We start from the raw sequence: 19,364 nt of genomic DNA on the forward strand, positions 1-19,364 counted from the left end.
AGACAGTCTGTAAAAAGTTTGGTTTATTGAGGTTTAACGTCCCAAAGCAACTCAGGCTATGAGAGACGCCATAGTGGAGGGCTCCTGAATTTTCGACCAACTAGGGGTTCTTTAACGTGCACTGACATCACACAGTACACGGGCCTCTAGAATTTCGCCTCCATCGAAATTTTGCCGCCGCGGCCGGGATCGAACCCGCGTCTTCCGGGTCAGCAGCCGAGCGCCGTAACCACGGAGCCACCGCGGCGGGACAGTCTGTAGAAAGCGTTTACATTTTTTTCTTACTCTTTTAGTCTAATTTAGTCTCTAGACGCAACGAGAATATTAATAGGAAGGCAATAGAGTCCATAACAAGTCTAGAGGAAGTCTATAAATTATTTTTATTAGAGGACGTCCTGTGAGGCCCTTGGTAGCTGCTACTTCTCCTGTGGTGATACGCCCAATAAACTGCACTCCTCAGAAGCAGCGTTCACCTATGGACGTTACGGGGTAACCAGAAATGAGTGCTATTGACAAAGGCATGTCAGGTCGCCTCATAAATTTTCTCTCCGCATGAGAGGGAAAGCTGCGCTCTTGTTCGGAAGCACTCCGCGTCCGTGACCACTGACGTAGTTCTCCCGAAGCGCGGGGCTGCAGGTACTACAGGAATCTGCCACTTTTCCAGAGTGCAAAATACACGTGAGTTGAGTGCAAAGAGAACATCGTGGAATGCTCCAGTTCTGGGTTTAATTTCACAGCCGTACGTACTTTCTCCTTCATTAAAATGCATCGCCATCGCAAAGATAGAAATCATTTATGAATGCGCTTAATCACACAAAAAAAGACACGAGCGTGGACAGAACAAACGACAAGTTGTCATACGGTGGTTTCTCCTGACTCTTCCTCTCTGGTTATGAAGTGTTGGCTTCTCGCGTGCGTGTTTTTTTTTTTTTTTTTGTAAGAACCTCCAAATACACATATAACAGAACGCAGCGCCAGGTTCCGTCCATCGTGTTTGCTGAATAAGAATATTATCCAGGCTGCCTTCTTTTCTTTTACGCAATTTGTATTTGAAAAAATGAATTGTAATGTTTCGATTTGTTTATTATACGCAGACCCGACGTAATTGCTATTTGAATACTGCAATTCCTTTTTTAAGAAGTGCAGTGAAAAATCAAGGAGTGAGAATACATCACAATGGTTCTCATTCTAGGCTTGGGTCACTGGGTCCGTTCACTTGGTCCAGTATGACCGGGTCCAGTATGCCACTCATGGTGAGGAGATCCTCTTGGTCTGCGCGCGCCATAATGTCCATGTGGCCATTGGAGTGCGCACACCTTGGACCACGTGTACTCATGGTGTGCCACTTTCACTTCATCGAAATAAGGGATTGCGAGATGTCCGCGAACTCTCTCGTTTTTCGTTTTGTGTGTCTCATGCACTGCTCCGTTGCAAGCAGCTAGAAGAGGTTCAGCCTTTGTCAAAAGTGTACAGCCCAAGGAGTATGCTTCTGAGCACTGCAGCCCGGCTCCTCTTGCACACTCAGAGCCCCTAGTCTCACGAAGGCGAGATGAATTTAAGTCTTCAACTCTCCTAAAGATATGACTGTCGACTGTGCTTAAGAGCGCCGCTACTCGGCTTCAAAGCAAACCCCCTGGGCTGTATACTTGTTGCAAAGACTGTACATATAGAAGTTGGAAAGGCGTCGCACGGAATATCGTGAAATGAAGTTTTTTGCTCACTATATAGCAAGCGCAGAAGATGCAATGGTTATTTCCTAAATCACTTCGAATAACAAATTAGGAGCCTATCATGACCCCTTGAGATCGTGTTTTATGGCGAGAGCCCTCAATTGAAACGCACCCTAAGCAGTCGTGTAACTGAAGCCCGTCGTATCTATTCTTTTTTGATTGGCTCGGCATGGCTTACCTTAAGCGGGTGGGTGCCAAGTCAAGGCACGCCAAACCAAGAGTTATGGAAAGCGATAGAGAAGAACATAGAAAATGAAGAAGACGAAGAAGAAGAGAGAAAGCGCAGAAGAAAAAGAGGAAGCAAAGTGGAGGAATACAACTTTTCTTTCTCCGTATTTTTTGTATTGTACAAATTCTAGCTCTGCGTCCCAAATTTTAGATTTAATTATACTCCATTCCCTGTACTTGAGTGCGTTTGTATCCGCTATGCACCCTGGCCAATCACCCGCCGTGGGTACGTGCCATTCAGCCCGAGGACATCATCATCATCATCATCATCATCATTACTCCGTAAAGAAATGGAGATAACGGCTGCCTCCGAATGTTTCAACCAAGTTGTTTAGCCTTGTTTAGAAAGTTCTTTTTACTGATGCAACCGCTTTATACCCGTGTTACAAGGGCATCTGAAAAAAAAAGTAGGGGCAATGATTTGATTGCGGCCCAGTAAATGCGATAGCGTGCTTATTTTACTCAGCACTCAATTCCAGTTCTATATATTCCAATTATGACTCTCTTCGGATTTGATTGCACAGGCACAATGTGTTATCGCACGGATTCAGCGCAGTGACGCATCGGTTAAGTTATGTACCTTTTCTTTGGCAGTTGGCTGCCGTCATACTCAACCATTGGTAGGGATGATCTGAAGCGAGTTGCTCTTTCTGAGCAATGCTAGAAGGTATAGCTCCGGCAAGCTTCATATTTGCACATATATGAAGCTGGCATATATGGCATACACGTAGGCCTACTGTTGTCTCAGACATTTTCTTCATAGTCATTTTCATTTTTGCTGAGTCATCTTTTGTCCGCCGTCTTCCTCCTCTCCTCTACAGGTAGAGAGGGGAAAGGGGCAAGAAGTCTGAGGAACGGTTGACAGGTGGACGGAGGCAAATCTTCCTGAACACCACCTAGCAGGTGCAGGATTCACAGAGATGCCGACGACGCCGCCACCGCCGGACAGTTTTCACCTTTATGGCACTCTTAGTACTATCGCATTGAGACTTTCGAACCGATCAACCGTAGACTCAACGGTGAGTTGCGTGCTGCTACATAGGCAGCTCCTACGGTGGTGAAGTCGCTAGCGTTTGGAGTCGACGAAGAAGCGCAGACGCCTATCAAAATTTCAAGTACCTTTGAGCAACGCGAACATGCACCGTTACTAGCTGAGAATGAAGAGCTGCCAGGTGAGGAAAACAAAAGGAAGAGTATCATGAGCGCGCAGAAGTTACTTAACTTGTAAATACACAATTCTTGGCGGAATTAAAAATTTGGATAGGGACAAGATAACGTCAGCAAATAAGGTAAGGAATGAACAGACTATCTGATCCAACTAAATTCAAGAATTTATGGGATCGCGTATCACGGCGTTATAATTTTCTTAGGAGTTTTTGTAATTTTGGATATCTTCCCGCTTTTTCACTTTATTTTGTCTTTACTGCGCTTACATATTATCTGCTGTAATCCTGTCTCTGTAATCTGTGTTACTTCAGACTTGTTACTGCTTAATACTCATTTTTACTCACAATATTGGCGTTAATTGATGCCATTTGTAATCTATTATTGCTTGTGCCCTACTACCTATTTAATAAGCAATAGCATCGTAATGCTCGCCTCTGGGGATATTTTGAATAAATGTAAAAACCAGCTACTACAAGGCAGCACCAGCGGCTCCTCGTTTAAGTACACATGTGCTACTAAAGCGCATTCACATGACACAGCGTTCACATCTATAACGTTTAGAGCTTAATACGCCGTCAGACTGCATTCATAAGAAACCGTCGGTGGCGACAGCGCCACAGATGGTTTGTGTAAAAGTACCGAGCTGCTCATGGCAATCACATTCGCCGCGTGTCAGCAGCCGGAGTTGAACTGTGATCGAGAATCGCACATACAAAGGTCACGGTTCCCACGGATCCGTCTTGCAATCTTTCCGCGTGGGTGACCGACAGCGTATCTTCCAAGGTCAGGCGGGTACGGAGGACACGGACAATCATCGGAAGTGCTCTTCGCTGAAGTGTTCGAGAAGGCAAATGACGCGGCAAACCGCCTCCTGGGCATTGGCCATGGAGGAAATATGCTGGCTGAGCGGTCATGAATGTTCTCGGGTCCAATTTTGCGATTGTATCGTCGAGACTGCGCAACACCGAATCACAATCTATGGGAAAGGTTGCTTTCTTGATTTTGCTTTCATCGTGGGCGATATCAACTTAACGCGAGAAGCGCAGAACCTCGTACCGTGCCGTAGAAGATCACTTGGACAATCATAGTCATTCTCATGACTTGTTGCAGTCCTTGTGAAATTAGCGATAAATACAGCCATATCACTATCTAAAAAACTACAGCTGCACTTATAGTCTGTTTCTAAGTGTCCCTTGCACGCCTGCTTGTGTGTTTCTTGCAACTCTACTTGCAAGGGTGTATGGGCGTGTACACTGTCTGCAATTTTTACGTAATATCACGCGATCACCGACTTTTCAGTTGAAAATGCTAGAATAAAACAGAAGTTGGCAACAGCGGGCCACGGTCCGCGGCGTTCAGTATTACTCCAGTGTCCAATTGCAGCACTGAACAAAACCAGGGGCGCTGTGAAGGATTGCCCGAGTTTGTCGAAACTCGGTATCTACCCGATCTTTGCCGATTTTTCCGACATCTTCAGATGAATGAACTAATCGTATCAATATATTAAATTCAGTCTTAGGAATGCTTCCAGTTTCATTGGGTTGTTAGTTTCTCTTTGGGCTTATCATGATTGAAATAAAAAGACTACTCATTAGGTTGGGACAAAGGGGTAGACACAGGCAAGACGAGCGCTAATCAGGACAATCGCTAAGACAGGACGTTAGCGTTAGCCCTGTCTATTTCTACCCCTTTGTTGCAGCCTAGAGCGCTAGTCCATTTAATTAAATCATGAACCACCAACCAGTCCAGCTTTCTGCCTTGAGGGCTTATCATTCCTTGGAGGTCACATTACATGCTTCATAGGCTGTCAAGAAAGTACGACTCACATGACCAATTCATTGCTGCCCTTTTTTCATTTCTTTAACGCTTCACCGAGTGCATTGCCTATGAAATTAAGATATAAGAAAAATGTTTGCAGTCAATTTTTATTAAGCAGTTTATGGTACTCCATGAGTATTTTGCACTGTGCAAGATGTGTACTGAATGGTCTTTTGAATATTTCGTAAATTATTACAAAATGTTCTGCATGGCGGGGGAACGCTACGGTTGCGTCATCAGCCGGGGTGAATTTGAGTTCACGCAGAGATCACACGGGTTGCAGAGCATCATCTCGCCACGTGGACTGGCTGACGGCGCCCACTTTTAATGGCGCGGTGGTTCACCAGCTTAGTTTTCCGAGGTGATTCCGTACAATGGTGAAACAGCGTCAACACCGGCGGCAGAGGAGACTCCAGCAGTCGAATTATAATAGGTACAACGGACACCATCGCTGTTAAATCTGCGCACCACGGTCGAAAACACATAAAGTGTTGGCTGTCGCTGGTTTAATCACTTGAAACGCGACAGATAATAGAGAACTATAACCTACAATTTCAGCAAATAGCTAACAGCGAAAAGCTGTCGGCGCGTCGCTACAGCAGCTTGCAAAGTATCAGTCGCCGAGGATGACGATGACGAAGCGGTGCTGTGGAGAAAGCGCTATTTTTCAACAGCATCGTATGACAGCTGTCAGTTGGCACGGCCATTTTGCCATCTGGGACGTAGAGTTTATAAGTGTTATATAGAGAGAAAGCTGGCGGCACTGTCTTTGCGAGTTTGTTAAGGAGTTTTCAGGAGGACACAGGGGCGCAATAAAAGACACGGACAGAGAAGTAGACAGGGACGAGCGCTTTCTTCTCTGTCCGTGTCTTTTATTGCGCCCCTGTGTCCTCCTGAAAAGTCATGAACCAACACGCCCAAATACAAGTACTTCTTTCTTAAGGAGCACTTCATCCATCACGGCAATGCCGAAACAAGGAGGTTTCTTACTTCGCTTGGCTAGTGTTATCTACTGAAACATTGCCAGTGCAGAAATATAAATTTCCGCCAAATAAATATTGCAAGGAAACGCCGTTTAACATTTGAAATGTCCTTCAATAAAATCTGCGTATTGTAAATTGCAATAAATGAGGAGAAAAGCAGGCGTAAACAAGCCCCGAATTTACTTGGCTTGACTAGGGTTGGTCATGAAATATAACTACCACTGGAGAAATAATAATATAGGAAAAATATTTCAAGGAAAGCTATTCAACATTCTAAATGCCCCACAATAAAATATGTTTTTTGATTCATATTGCAGCGAAGAAGCACACACACACAGAGAAGGAACACGCAATAAAACACGGACGAACGCTGCACTCACAACTAGTTTACTACGAAAAGATTTCGAGCTCAAAAACGCTGCGCATGTAGTGCGCAGATGCGTGAGCCTTTTTAAGCTCGAAATCTTTTCGCAGTAAACTAGTTGTGAGTGCAGCGTTCGTCCGTGTTTTTTTCCGTGTTCCTTCTCTGTGTGTGTGTGGTTCTTCGCTGCAATATGAATCAAGAATGTTACCAACTTGCCAAAAACGTGTTTTACTCAAATAAAATATGATAACTGTAAAACACAACTACACTGCATAAATATTAATTTTACGCAAAAATACTGCAAAGAAACGCTGTTTAACATTCGAAATGTCGTACAATAAAATCTGCTAATGTAAATTGCAATAAATGAGAAGGAAAGCGAAGCGTAAACAAGCTCCGAATTTCAGAACGGTCAGGCAATGCACTCCTTTCAGGCCGCCTAGTATAGCTATCCGTCGAAAACAAGTTTTGCCTCTAACTTGCACACTTTCGAGAGCAAATATTTTAACACAGAATTTTTGACGCTTAAAATAGCGCACTTCAGGATCTTCTGTGTCAGCGCTGTGAAAAACAGAAATGCTCCATTGGTGCTGTATGCTACAGCCTATCCGCGCCCTATGTTTGGCGCCGTGAGAAATTCGTTTGTGCGCTAAAAGTACCGCTCTCTCCCTGTCTTGGTTTTGCGATTAAGGATTTCGCACAAGAAAACCGGAAAGCGGAAACCTGTCTTATCACAAGTAACTGCCGGCCGCGTTCATGTGGAAGCAAGAAACCTTTCTGCTTGGCAAGGTTGTGTAGTATTCCATTTGGTGATCCATATTGAAAAAGTGTTTCGGCGCGCAAACAAGCAACACACGCTCCCTGATGTGTTTTGTTCCGTCGTCTCACCCCTCTTTGCCGCGCAGAATTACTTTCTCAACCTATTCTAACCAAAGCTTAAATTAACCGCTCCAAAACAGCTTCACATTCGAAGTTCAATTCGAAGAAGTCTTTACAGCAGGTATTAAAATTTACAGCGTAAACAGTGCAAAGGTTGGTCTGCGTCATTAGTGTCTCACGGAAAATCGCACCACAGGGAAATGAACCAGGAATTGAACCAGCGAAGGCTTTACAAGCAGGAGAAAGCTAAGCTACCGTGACATGTATTTTTTTAAGTATTACTTTTTGCCTGTACGCAGGGTGTCCTACCTAAATGTAATTAGGAATATTTGTAAATTAGAAGTGTACTAGGAACTTAAACCAAATGAGTATCAGAGGGAGTCGGACGGCCTAGTCAGGGGTAATTTTTCTTTTGCGGCGAAAACCTTAAGTGCGGCGAAAACCTTAACCAATAAGATGACTTTTTATTAACTGGTGCCAGGAACAAGATGTCAGTGCTGTAGTGGTAGATCCCCTAGAAAAACAGCCGGCCGAAATGTTTGAAGCTAGGTACTGCTTACATGACGTGGATAATTTTTTTTACCGGCTCCGGCTACATGCGAAAAGAAAAGTCCCAAAATACTCTACAAAACCTTGAATACGACAATGATGCTACTTCAGCGTCCAAGACGTATCCCGGAACACAATATTCGCTGTTTTTCTTGGTGCTGTGGCTGACGGACGAAGTATAAGTGCCAGCAGCCGTCAAGCTGTCAAGTGGTGCAGTAATTTTAGGGCCGGTAAATAAAACTTTATAAATGTTACCTTCGTGTAAACAGTCTAGTAAGCTGTTTCTCGAGAGGATCTACAGGTTTTAAGCTGCCACTTTGACCCTGAAGGCAGTATTTACAAAGTTAGCTAATTATTTTTTATTATTTATTTAACTTTGCAGGATAAAAAAAAATGCTGCTCACTTTTCACATAGCAATTCTCAATAGCCTATAGTTATTTTTCGTACGCTAGTGCACTATCTTTTTTAAAAGAGTGCCAACTTTTAGCCGAGACACATGCTTAGGGCTTTCAAACTTGGTAAAATAAAATGTACACAACGGTTCAACCAGGTTCAAATAAATAAAAGCAGTCGCCATGCTTACCGCTAATAATGCCGTTGTAATTTTCGTCGGCCGACTGGGACACGTTTTCTGAGCTGGCATAGTGTACGCACGCATAGGTGCGCAGGCTATTCCGGTTGCCGTGCATATAGAATATCTCGTGCTATACATGGTATTGAATGGTATATATGCTACCATTCTGGTAGCATTCTATGCTATACATGGTATCGTGCTATACATGGTATTGGTATACAGCCCTCATGGTATACATGAGGGCTCCCGGGGTTATCTATAAATCTAGAGTCGACAATAACCAATTCTGTACATAAGGGAATTAACCCATTACGCTGTCGCGTTATACCGTTGACGAGGAGCGTAATTGTTCCTCAAATTTCATGAAAAGTCAATCTCTGTTTTAACAAATAAGAACTGTCACCATGATGTTGTTCAGGTAAAAAATTATGGATTAATGTTTGCTTAGTGTGTGTAATTGACGTGGTGAAAAAACATTGGCAGTGGTTTAGCTCTGGTTAAACCTGGAGGACTGCGAAAGCAACGAGGAGAGAGAGAGAGGCGATGGAGAGCGCGCGGCAGCGGCGGCGGCCCCGGCACGCGAGCTATGCGCCACTACTGCGCATGCGCAACTGGCGAGCGCGGTGGCGGCACCTCTATTCTAAACACGTACAAGCGCTAAAAAACACGGACAGAGAAGAGACTTGGACAACACGAGCGCTTTGACACGAGCGTTGTCCAAGTCTCTTCTCTGTCCGTGTTTTTTAGCGCTTGTACGTGTCTGCTATGAACCAACTAGCCCAAAGGTCTGTGCTCCTCTATTCTAGTTCACTATACCTCTGAGTCACCCGTGCAGCGACGGTGGCGGCGCGCCAGCTGTGCGCCGTGTGACGTCACTGCTCATCGCTCATGCACAGTATGGTTTTTCGTCAACTCCGCGAAATGGCTCGGCGACTCGCGTAGTAGAAGGGCGACTCGCGTAGTGTTGCTTTCGCAACAAAAATAGCACCATACCATGTAAACCACTAAAAAGTACAAACAAAAGAATGAATGCACGAACTAGCCCAAAAAGAGCTGTTAATACTGAGTGTAAGTGGAGAAAGGTACCGCTAAACACAAAAAATCTTTCAGAAAAGCAATAAGATATCGTTGCTTATAAACCTTGTGACATGCTTCTTCTGCAGCGCATGGCGCGTCGTCATCCGGTGGCGCTCCCGTCGCCGGTGCTACTGGCGATGACGCTGCTGCTATCACTGCCGCTGTCATCAAGGGATGTGCTGGGCAGCACCAACCCATCACCCACGAGCACGGCGAGCAGCCTGGGATTTCTGCTGCCCTGCAACAAGTCCGAGTCGCAGGAGAATCTGACCGACGACCGACCCGAGGTGGCCATCGCTTTCCTGGGCACCTTCAACAACAGCCGCATGCTGGGGAAGATGGTCTCCGGCGCTGTGCCCCTGGCTGTCTCGCACATCAACCGGGACGACAGGTGAGGCGAGACGGGAAGCGCGGCTAACAAATCGGCGACATTCGCCGAGTACTAAACCGCTTTAGTCAGCTTCCGGCTTCGCATATGGGATGTAAAAATTTCAAGGAATCGCAGTCAAGTTCGATAATCACAATAAGAACACAGGTAAATTTGCTGCTTTACAAAATGGGGAAAAATGCTAAAATACCTAAAATATTGAAAATACATCGAATAGTTTCATTTTTTTAAAACATGAAATGAATTACAGAGCTGCACTTCGTCTTTTCCATGTCCGTCCGTCCACCCGGTAGGCTCGTCAGGTTTAAGGGTGCACAAGTGCACACAGGTGAAGCTACCAATGTTCTGCCCTTGCGCTTATCCTCTTGGGAGGGGCACGAATACGGACGCAGAACGTTGTTAAATAGGTTAACATATTAACTTTAATACCATGCTTGGTCGCAGTCCAAGCATCTCTTTTATTATGGCATTAGCAGAATTGTGCCTCTGCACTCCAGCACAGCCGCATTTTGGAGGCCGCCACAGCAACTTAAACATAATGCATGCAAGTTTTGCGCTGTGCCTAGATTATAATGCATAAATGTCATGCATTTTCCTGAAACGCTCGTACATTGTCCTCACTGTTGCGTGTTTCTTTGCTCAAAGAAGCGTTTTTCTCGTTTAGAGGTCTTTCCCCTAACTCAACCCCATTGTTGGCGCGGTGATATGAAGATGTGTTAATTATCAATAAAGTAGCGAAGAAGGAACGGGAGAATGCAGGAAACTATGAAAGAAATAAGGAATGAATAAGCGATAGACGGAACTGAGGAGAGAGCCACGTAATGTATTAATAATTTAGTCCAGCGGAAATCAATTTCAGTCCCGTCAAAATCGTCAAACTGAAAGAGGAGGATTAATTAAATCACCTTCAACGCATTTGCCTCTAAGGCTCCTTGATATAGGGGTGATTGAGCATTTTTCCCAGGCGAAAATAGATCAGTGAAGGAGCGACCGATTGCGTACGCAGCCTTCTTCCGGGCTACCGGGTGACCTTCCGACCGGAGAACGTGGGCCAGGTGGGCACGTCTTCAGCCATCCGCAAGATGACCGCCCTGTGGCAGAGCGGGGTGGTGGCCTTCATCGGGCCCGACGAGAACTGCTACGCCGAGGCGCTGGTCGCCGACGCCTGGAACCTGCCCATGATCACCTACGTGAGTAGTGGCCTGTTACTCTCCAGGGTCCTTCACTCGTAGTTAGCGCTGCCCGTAGGTACTGCGTTCTTAACTTAAACATTAATTTTCAATAACCTGAGGCGAGCGAGTTAAATATTTTCTCCCGACAAACCTTACCTACTTTGTGAAGGTCTCGCGATTTCAGCAGGTAGGGTAAGTCTGGCTTGTTGGAAATAAAGGAATGATTGTAAAATATTTCATAGCCTAACACAAACGAAGTTCTTAAAATGCGCTTCGCAAGCTACACAAGGCCGAGTTGATCCTCTTGAGGAAAAGAGGCCAGCCAGGTATTCCAGGAGAGGGCAGGATTTGAGGGTGAATGGATGAAAGGAGATCGGGGAGCGAGAGGACTGTATATATGACAGTGCGCATGACTGACCTAGAGTTTAGAGCATCTGGGGCAGGATGGTAGAATTCGGTATGGGTACAACATCGGTGAATAACGAGAGACCAGAGAAGGCTCCAGAGGACGAGCGCTGGCTAGCAACACCGGCGCTCTGTTGCAACGCATGAAATAAATGCAGGCGTTGAACAAGAACTAGCAAAAGACATGAATAAACAATAAGCCACAAAAAGCAAAAGTTAGGAGGCGCTATATAGAGTTTAAACTTGTGAGCGCGAAATGCGGATGGAGGTTCCGCTTACGCAACCAGCTCCAAAATTGGGAGTGTTAAAAGCCCCTAATATATGTGAAGAGTTCTCCGGTTATGGTTGTTGAAGATGACAAAACTTTAATCTAGTAGGACTTTGAAGTGGACTTCTTGCACTCGGTGATTGTGGGAATGTGAAGCGACGTACATGCCTGAACCATTTCTTAGCACATCGGAATGTTCCGTGAAGCGCGTCTTGAGACAGCAGCTCTAACTGGTTTCGGGGTCAAGGTCAGGGAACGGGGTTAAGGCGGTCAAGGCCTTATGGTGTAGCACGCCACCTCTCCCATGTAAACTAAACATTAGTAGGGAAGTGATGGGAGAGCCGGAAACGTGATGTCTGCTGGGTGGGAAGAAAATTCAGCGTGTGTTTCATGGAAGAATAACCACAACATACCACTCCATGGCGAATACCAGGTCGGTTAAAATAGGTGTGCGTATTTTGGTCCCGCAAGTGAGAAAGTCCTCTTGTTCTGGATGAGAACACACGGAAACCACCACCGTTTTTCTTTTTATTTTGCGCTAACTCGTAGTTAACCAAAGTGGACAAAACAATGCCAAATAATACTTTTAGATGGACGAGCAGTCGAACCTACGACGATTCATGAAAGCGCATTCCCGTTTACAATCAGATGATATGCGGACTTCAAAGAAGCTTCGGTTAAAACGACTAAATCTCAATCAATATGTTGTCGTGTTGTGCCATCCTCCAAAAGACAGATGAAGCCAGCGAGCTAGTTCCCACACAGAGCCTACAGGAAGTAACTATAACACTGTGATTACCTATTTGCCTGCTCTTTCAGTTCTTAAGTAATGAATATGAAAAGACGCCACAACGCTCAATGGCGTTGTGCTTTGGCGTGTAAGGTTACACATCCTGTCATCTGCACACATGATAGCAGCCATATCGAGAAAATCTTCGATACAGGATACGAGGCAAGGCATAGCTCACGTGACCGTGAGAAAGGATTAAGGAAAAGGGAAACAGAAAGAGCTTTACACTTTCCGTCGCTGAAGACACCACTTCGGCGGCAGGTTAGAAATTTCCGCTTGCACACACTCCAGGCTCTGAAAGCGTCTCTGCCTCGTTATCCGACCCGGAGAGCCATTTGTTACTTTCAACACGCGCCTTTTGAATCGCTCCGAGTGTCGTTGCTGTTCAGACCACGCGACCCGTCACACAGGGCTCGCTTTAAGGGCGTCCTTAAACTGCCACGCGGGAACTTACCGCATACACGTCCCGTGTTCAGTGAGCATGACGTTCTTCCGCTCGTGCAGCCAGTCCCAAGGGCTGAGCCTCGATACGTCTCTATTTCTAAGCCGTGCCTAGTGTTTACTCGGCACCCGCATATTCTAATCGTCCTTTCATTCGTACCGTTACTGCGCACTCCGTTGCCGGCGCTTTTGCGGAACTATACACGGCAAAATTACTCTTTAAAAGGAGCTGAATTAGATTACTAAAAAACCTCTGATATTTGCGGGAAGGTTGTCAAATAAAGGCAGAGATTTCTTCGTGGATTTTCATGCGCCACACAGCTGGTAGAATTCACGAATGATTTGGCTCAAGCTATTGATAGGCAGCTAGGTGTTGAGTGTGTTTTTCTGGATGTTCGTAACGCGTTTCATGTCGTTCCGCATGGTTTTGAATACTTCCAGCTTATCTTATAGACCAAAATGTGCTAAAATGGACTGCTGTTTACCTCTCTTTCCGGGAGCAGTTCTGAACGCTTTTTCTTTCGGTCAATGTGCCAGTCACATCTGGAGTACCCCATGGAGGGATCAGCATTAATGTCACTCTTATCCTTACTCGTTTATTAATGAGATTACAGACAACGTTGCGCTACTGTTTCAATTGCTTGCTGACGACTATGTTTGATACAGGCGGTGAATATACACCGCCTGTTTACAAGAGGTGTTCCGAGGCCTCGATTGGGAACCGTTGGTGATAAGAGTTAGTGGCGAATATCTAAATATTCTGCGATGGAGCTGAAAACATTGTCTTGCTCATTCACTTAGGAGATGAATTGCAAAGCATGATCAATGGGTTAGAGAGGCAGAGCAGAATGGTAGGCAATAAATTAGCATGCGGAAAACCAGAATAAGGTTCAACAGACTCGCAAGGGAACTGCAGTTCAGGAGTGAGGTGCTGGAAGTGGTAAGGAAATACGTGTACTTCCAGCAGGTAGCGGCCGCTGATCCGGGTCATGGGAGGGAAATAACTCGAAGAATAAGAATGGGATGGAGCGCATATGGTAGGTTCTCTCAGATCCTGAATAGCAGTAAACCAATATCCCTCAAGAGGAAAGTCTACTACAGCTGTATCTTACCGGTACTCACCTACGGGGCAGAAACGTGGAGTCTAACGAAAAGGGTTCAGCCTAAGTTAAGGACTGCGCAGCGAGCTATGGAAAGAAAAATGATAGGTGCAACCTTAAGAGATTGGAAGCAGGCGGAGTGGGTGAGGAACCAAGCGTGAGTTAATGACATCCTAGTCGAAATCAAGAGGAAGACGTGGGCTTGGGCAGGGCATGTAATGCGAAGGCAAGATAACCGCTGGTCTTTAAAAGAGTAACGGAGTGGATTGCAAGAGAAGGCAAGCGTAGCAGGGGCGGCAGAAAGTGAGGTGGGTGGATGAGATAAAGAAGTTTGCGGGGATACGCTGGCCGCAAATGGCAAAGGACAGGGTTAATTGGTGAAACATGCGAGAGGCCTTTGCCCTGCAGTGGGCATAGTCAGGCTGAGGATGATGAAGATGGTTTATTCAGAGTCATTAACGATCACAGTGACTATGAAGCTTCGCAGAATGATTTGGACATGGTGGAAAGTGGTCTGTATGCTGATAAATGTGGCTGAATGTGAGCAAATGTATGCACGTCACCCTTACAAGGAAGCGCTCCAGCATAACCAGACGCATCGAATAAATAAGGCTTATTTTATTACAGTAAAGGAATTCAAATATTTAGGCATTTTTTTCACATAGAACTTGCGATATACTAGGCACGCAAATTATTTAAGCAACAAATCGGCTTCAATTCTTGATTTTTCGAGACGAAATTTTAGTTCGCTAAACATTGGTCTGAAGCAGAAATTGTATTTCATGCATGTACGACGAGTCAGCACCCGAGTACGCATGGGTATGCTGTGATCTTTACACCTTTAATTACCAAGCTTGAAAAATTTAAAACAGAGCTGCCAGGTTTCTCCATGGAAACTGTGACAGAAAACTAGGAATGACAAAGGCTAAACGTTGTCTCCAGTGGCCGGACCTAAAGATTCGCAAAAAAAAACCTCCGTCTTAAATTGTTTTACACCTTATATGATTCCACAACTGGCATTAGTCGAGAGAAATATACGAAACCATATGTCCTATATACCCAAAGGAAATGATCACGGTTTGAAAATTAAGGAGCTTGTTTTTAAAGGTGGCGTTTTGCGACTTTCATTTTTGTCAATACAGCGCATGCCTGCAATTTTCTTGCGCCTGATGTCACACAAATTACATCTTTTAATGCTTTTTACAAGTCTTTCAGTGTATAAATGCCTTCTATTTTCTTCAGTGAAATCCACCCTGCTGTAATGGCTTATTGGCGATGCAGATACGGAATGAAGAAGTAAATAAATGAATAAATAAATAAAATAGGCAGTAATAGGTTTAAATAACAGTTACTACTTAAAAGTAATGCAATTATTGTTCAATTACCTTTTGTTCCTATGCCTTCCAAAAAGAAAAGTAAAGAGAGTAAAACATACATCAACCACACTCGAGATTCGAAGCACACACTCTTTGGTGTTCCCGCCGAATTCCTTCTCAGTGGACTCTTTCCTCATCAGGAACCTTTACAAAGGCAAGGCAACGACAACCAAACAAAAGGAAGCAAAACCATGGCCGAACACCATGGCATTTCCGCCAGTTTCCTCTCGGGCTTTGTGGCGACCAGCGTCAAGAGGCACCGCCCTCTCCTTACATAACGTAACCCTGGGAGTCCCTTAGCACGCTCCCAGCTAGATTTGAACTCCGACGCCCGCCATCTACCATTCGCTGCCCCAAGGAAGCCATTAATCTTATTGGTTGGCCAATGCTTGCGAAATGTACCCTCCCGCGTATCCATCGAATACCCGTAAGCAGCGAGCCAACAACAGAAGGCGCCGGTGGTCTTGGAGGCACTGTCCTGCCATGCCCAACAACTCTGGGCTAAGGCATTTTCGAGCGGGAAACCTGTTATGAACGAAATTTTTTTCATATATGTGAGATTTGTAGGTACATAACATAGCGGGCGAGTTGATATTGCATCTTAAGGAACGAAGCAGCGCAACTAAAACGAAGGACCAGAAAAAGCGATACATGAACATGCGCTGACTTACAACTGAGTGTTTTAATGAAAAAAACCACATATAAATAATCTCTAATCGCTGCGTCACAGCCTCACGTCATCATCACAAACTACGAACCTAAAAAGCAAGGATAATAACAATTGCTGAATCGTAAGCAGGCAACTACAGGCTTCCAGGTTGTTCCAATAGACGTATCTCGCGCTTAGAGAAGGCCATAGAGGTGCTGCTCACACACGAGTCAACTTCTGTGAAGATATGATAAACCTCTACTACTACCCGTACTACTTGCTCTTTTTGACGATACCGCACAACAGTGTGTCGAATTACGGAGTGCACAGGCAGGATTTGCAGTGTGCAACCAATTTTGTCGAACAGGAGCCTCCCAAAGTATTAACGTGTTCCAACAGATGTTCATTGAGGAACTGCCTTTTTGGCCCACGCAGAAATGGCCACACGAGAACGGAATCCTGTACACCACTCCAACTCTGCTCTGCACAAATTGAATGCCGTGACGAACTCCACACCCTTCTGTGGCGTTACCATTTTCTTTCTTGCGTTTCACTGACGCATGTAATGTAACATTTCACTATAACAATCAATATATCTGCAGATAACCCGCAGGCAGTCTTGTATTTTTTGTTCTATTAACGTTTTCGCTATCGTCAAAATCGTTCCCCAATGGTTTTCTTTGGTAGTCTTAACTGTTTGATGCGATTGGTGGAAACGGTTTAAAAGAACGATTTCGCGACATATCAGAAGAATGAAACATTGCCTTCAATAAATTCATAACAGTGTCTTACAATTTTTTAATTTGCAAAATTTTTGTCGGGGAATGTTGGACATGGCACTTCTTGCCACAAGTCGTTCCTGCTTCTGAGGCGCCCAACTGGGCGCACGAGAGACCAATGCATTGCTGACACAAAGGGCAGTGGTGCATTTTAATTATAGTAATTCAAAAGGAATTAATTATTTTGCTGCAAATTTAATGCAGCGAAGTCATGCTAGCATTGACAAGAAAAGAAATTTATTACATTAAATTACTTGAAGAAGCAATTAAAATGCTTCAATTGTGTTGTAATAATTCAGTTATTGCCATGTACGAGTCTCCACTGAACACAGTGTGCAAACAAATATGCGGAAGCCATGTTTATTTGATGCAGTGGGACCATCGGGAAGCATTTCCCTTAGCAAAAACTAATACGTTTGGAATATACGGTGGACTATTTAAAATGTATTTTAAACATATTTTGTATTCATGAATGCACTAAAAATATGTCGGAAATACGTTTCTGAAATTTCATGCTTGGTATTCGAAATATATTTTTAAAATGTGCCAAAAATACCTCACTTAAAACATACTTCGAACACTTTTCAAATACGTGAAAAAATATGTATGCAGTTTTAGCATCTTGTCAGTGTATTAAAAGTGTATTTTCGGAAATATGAAATTAATTCATCGAAAGTATACTTCAATTCTAGAAAACGGGCAGCCCTTGTAAACGTATATGTATGCAGTTTTAGCATCTTGTCAATGTATTAAAAGTGAACTTTCGTAAATATGAAATTAATTCATCCGAAATATATTCAATTCTAACAAACGTGCAGTCCTTTTAAACGTCTTTGCACACTTCTAGCTGCCGTTGAACAGTCGAGTGCTCGAAATCGCGTTTCGGGAAATGGCATTTGCGTGTCGTCAATGTATTTGAAGTGTACTTCCGTAAATACGCAATTAATTCGTCCAAAGAACACTGAAATTTTAGCAAATTGGCAGTTCGCATTAGCATGTTTACAGCGCACTACAAGCTGTCGTTGAACAATCTAATGCTCAAAATCGAGTTTCGGGACATCACATTTTGGTGCTGGCCATCTATTTAAAGTGTACTTTCGTAAATACGCAATGAATCCATCTGAAGTATATTTAAATTCTAACAAATGGGTTGTCCGCGTAAACATATTTGCATTACACTTCAAGCTACCGTGGAACAATCTAGGGCTCGAAATGACGTTTCAGCGAAGAGTGAAAACTTTCCCTTTCTTGTCATCCTTTCGTATAGACGCTTTACAGCGGCGTATCATGGGGGCTGCCATCTTTGATCACGTGATCACGCCGCCATTACTCGCCTCCTGACCGTTCGGCGCGCGCCTCGTCGCGACGGCTGCTGCGTCTGATGTTTCGGTTCCGACAGGCAATGTTTCGGCTGATACGGTTGTAAAGGAGTGGGAAGACGGCACTGTGGTTGGTCCGAAGCTTCGAAGGACCTGTGAGAACCCTCAGTTGATCCATTTAGGCGTGAAAAAGTGATCGGGCTTCATGTCGCGAAGAGCGGCTGAGCTCTCCGCCTGTTCGAGGCAACGGGTGGATCGCTTGAATGCCGCTGAAGGGTTTGCTTAATATTTTTTATTGTTATTATCTAAAACAGCAAGGTTTAATGACCCTGCGGCTGCGCAGGTCGTTGTGTTAATATTGTGTACATGCATGCGGAGACTAGCTGCTCTAAAACGCTCACATACTGCACATCGTACTCATTTGTTTACGACTTGTTAAAGGTTAGGAAGCCTAAAATATTTTCTGTTGGTTTGCTAAATAAAGGAAGGCGACAAAAATAAATAAACAAACAAATGTTACCCAATCATGTAAGCAGTACCATGCATCAAGCAGCCTTCACAAGTTTGCATGCAATCGTTTACAAGGATTCCGAGATATAATTGTTATAACGCGCGCATGACAGAGCGTTCACTACACGAAGTTCACAATTATGTCAGCCTCACATAGTATAAAATTGTGGTACCCTCCATGCTCGATATGCGAACATGAAAATGCTCGAGGTCTCACTCGTTGTAAGTAATCAGCCGGAGTCACTTCTAGTGACTGTCTCGCATGGACCGCGAGAAAGTGACAACCGCAGTGCACAGCAGCCGTAACACAATTGCTTTATTCCCATTGTGGTCCACAAAAACCGCGATACTTGGAGCGAAGTTCAACAGTAGCACCAAGACGGTGTGTAATACACGAACTGACGGTAAGCGTTGTCCGCTCGCACGGCTATACACTGCACAATATGCACTAGCGGTATAGGAGCGTAAGTCGTTTTTTTTTTGTGACGTTTCGGTGGCGGGACAGCTTGTTCATGCGGCTATGTTGCGCACTTAACCTCGCAGATTTTCCAGGATCGAGACCTTTCCTTCTATATTCGCTGTCTAGCGCTGGCGAACGTGTGTGTTGCGTTCGCCCGTTCGGAAAGGGTGGATGTCCAACGGGCGCGAACAGGGGCGTCCTGTTGCATTTCGGTTCCGTGAAGCTCGCAAACGATCGCATCCCGCCCCTTTAATAGTTTGTCGCACTTCTTGTAATCCACAACAGAGCATGTATTTTCTCTTTTCACATTTCCACTGCTGCGTCGAGGCATACACGC

General features: G+C 44.6%; 1 protein-coding gene across 1 annotated transcript in view; it reads left to right on the forward strand.

The window, feature by feature from the left end:
• LOC149347415 (guanylate cyclase 32E-like) overlaps window positions 1–19,364 on the forward strand; it is a 267,784-nt gene that overhangs the window by 135,362 nt on the left and 113,058 nt on the right. The window contains exons 2-3 of the mRNA XM_089587089.1: window positions 9,457–9,761; window positions 10,765–10,948. Coding sequence (XP_089443215.1) covers window positions 9,460–9,761; window positions 10,765–10,948 — 486 coding nt within the window. The 5' untranslated portion in view covers window positions 9,457–9,459. The remainder of the gene's footprint in view (window positions 1–9,456; window positions 9,762–10,764; window positions 10,949–19,364) is intronic.

This window comes from Amblyomma mixtum, chromosome 4 (assembly GCF_055824585.1).
Source record: "Amblyomma mixtum isolate Tamu chromosome 4, ASM5582458v1, whole genome shotgun sequence".
Taxonomy (NCBI): Eukaryota; Metazoa; Arthropoda; class Arachnida; order Ixodida; family Ixodidae; genus Amblyomma; species Amblyomma mixtum.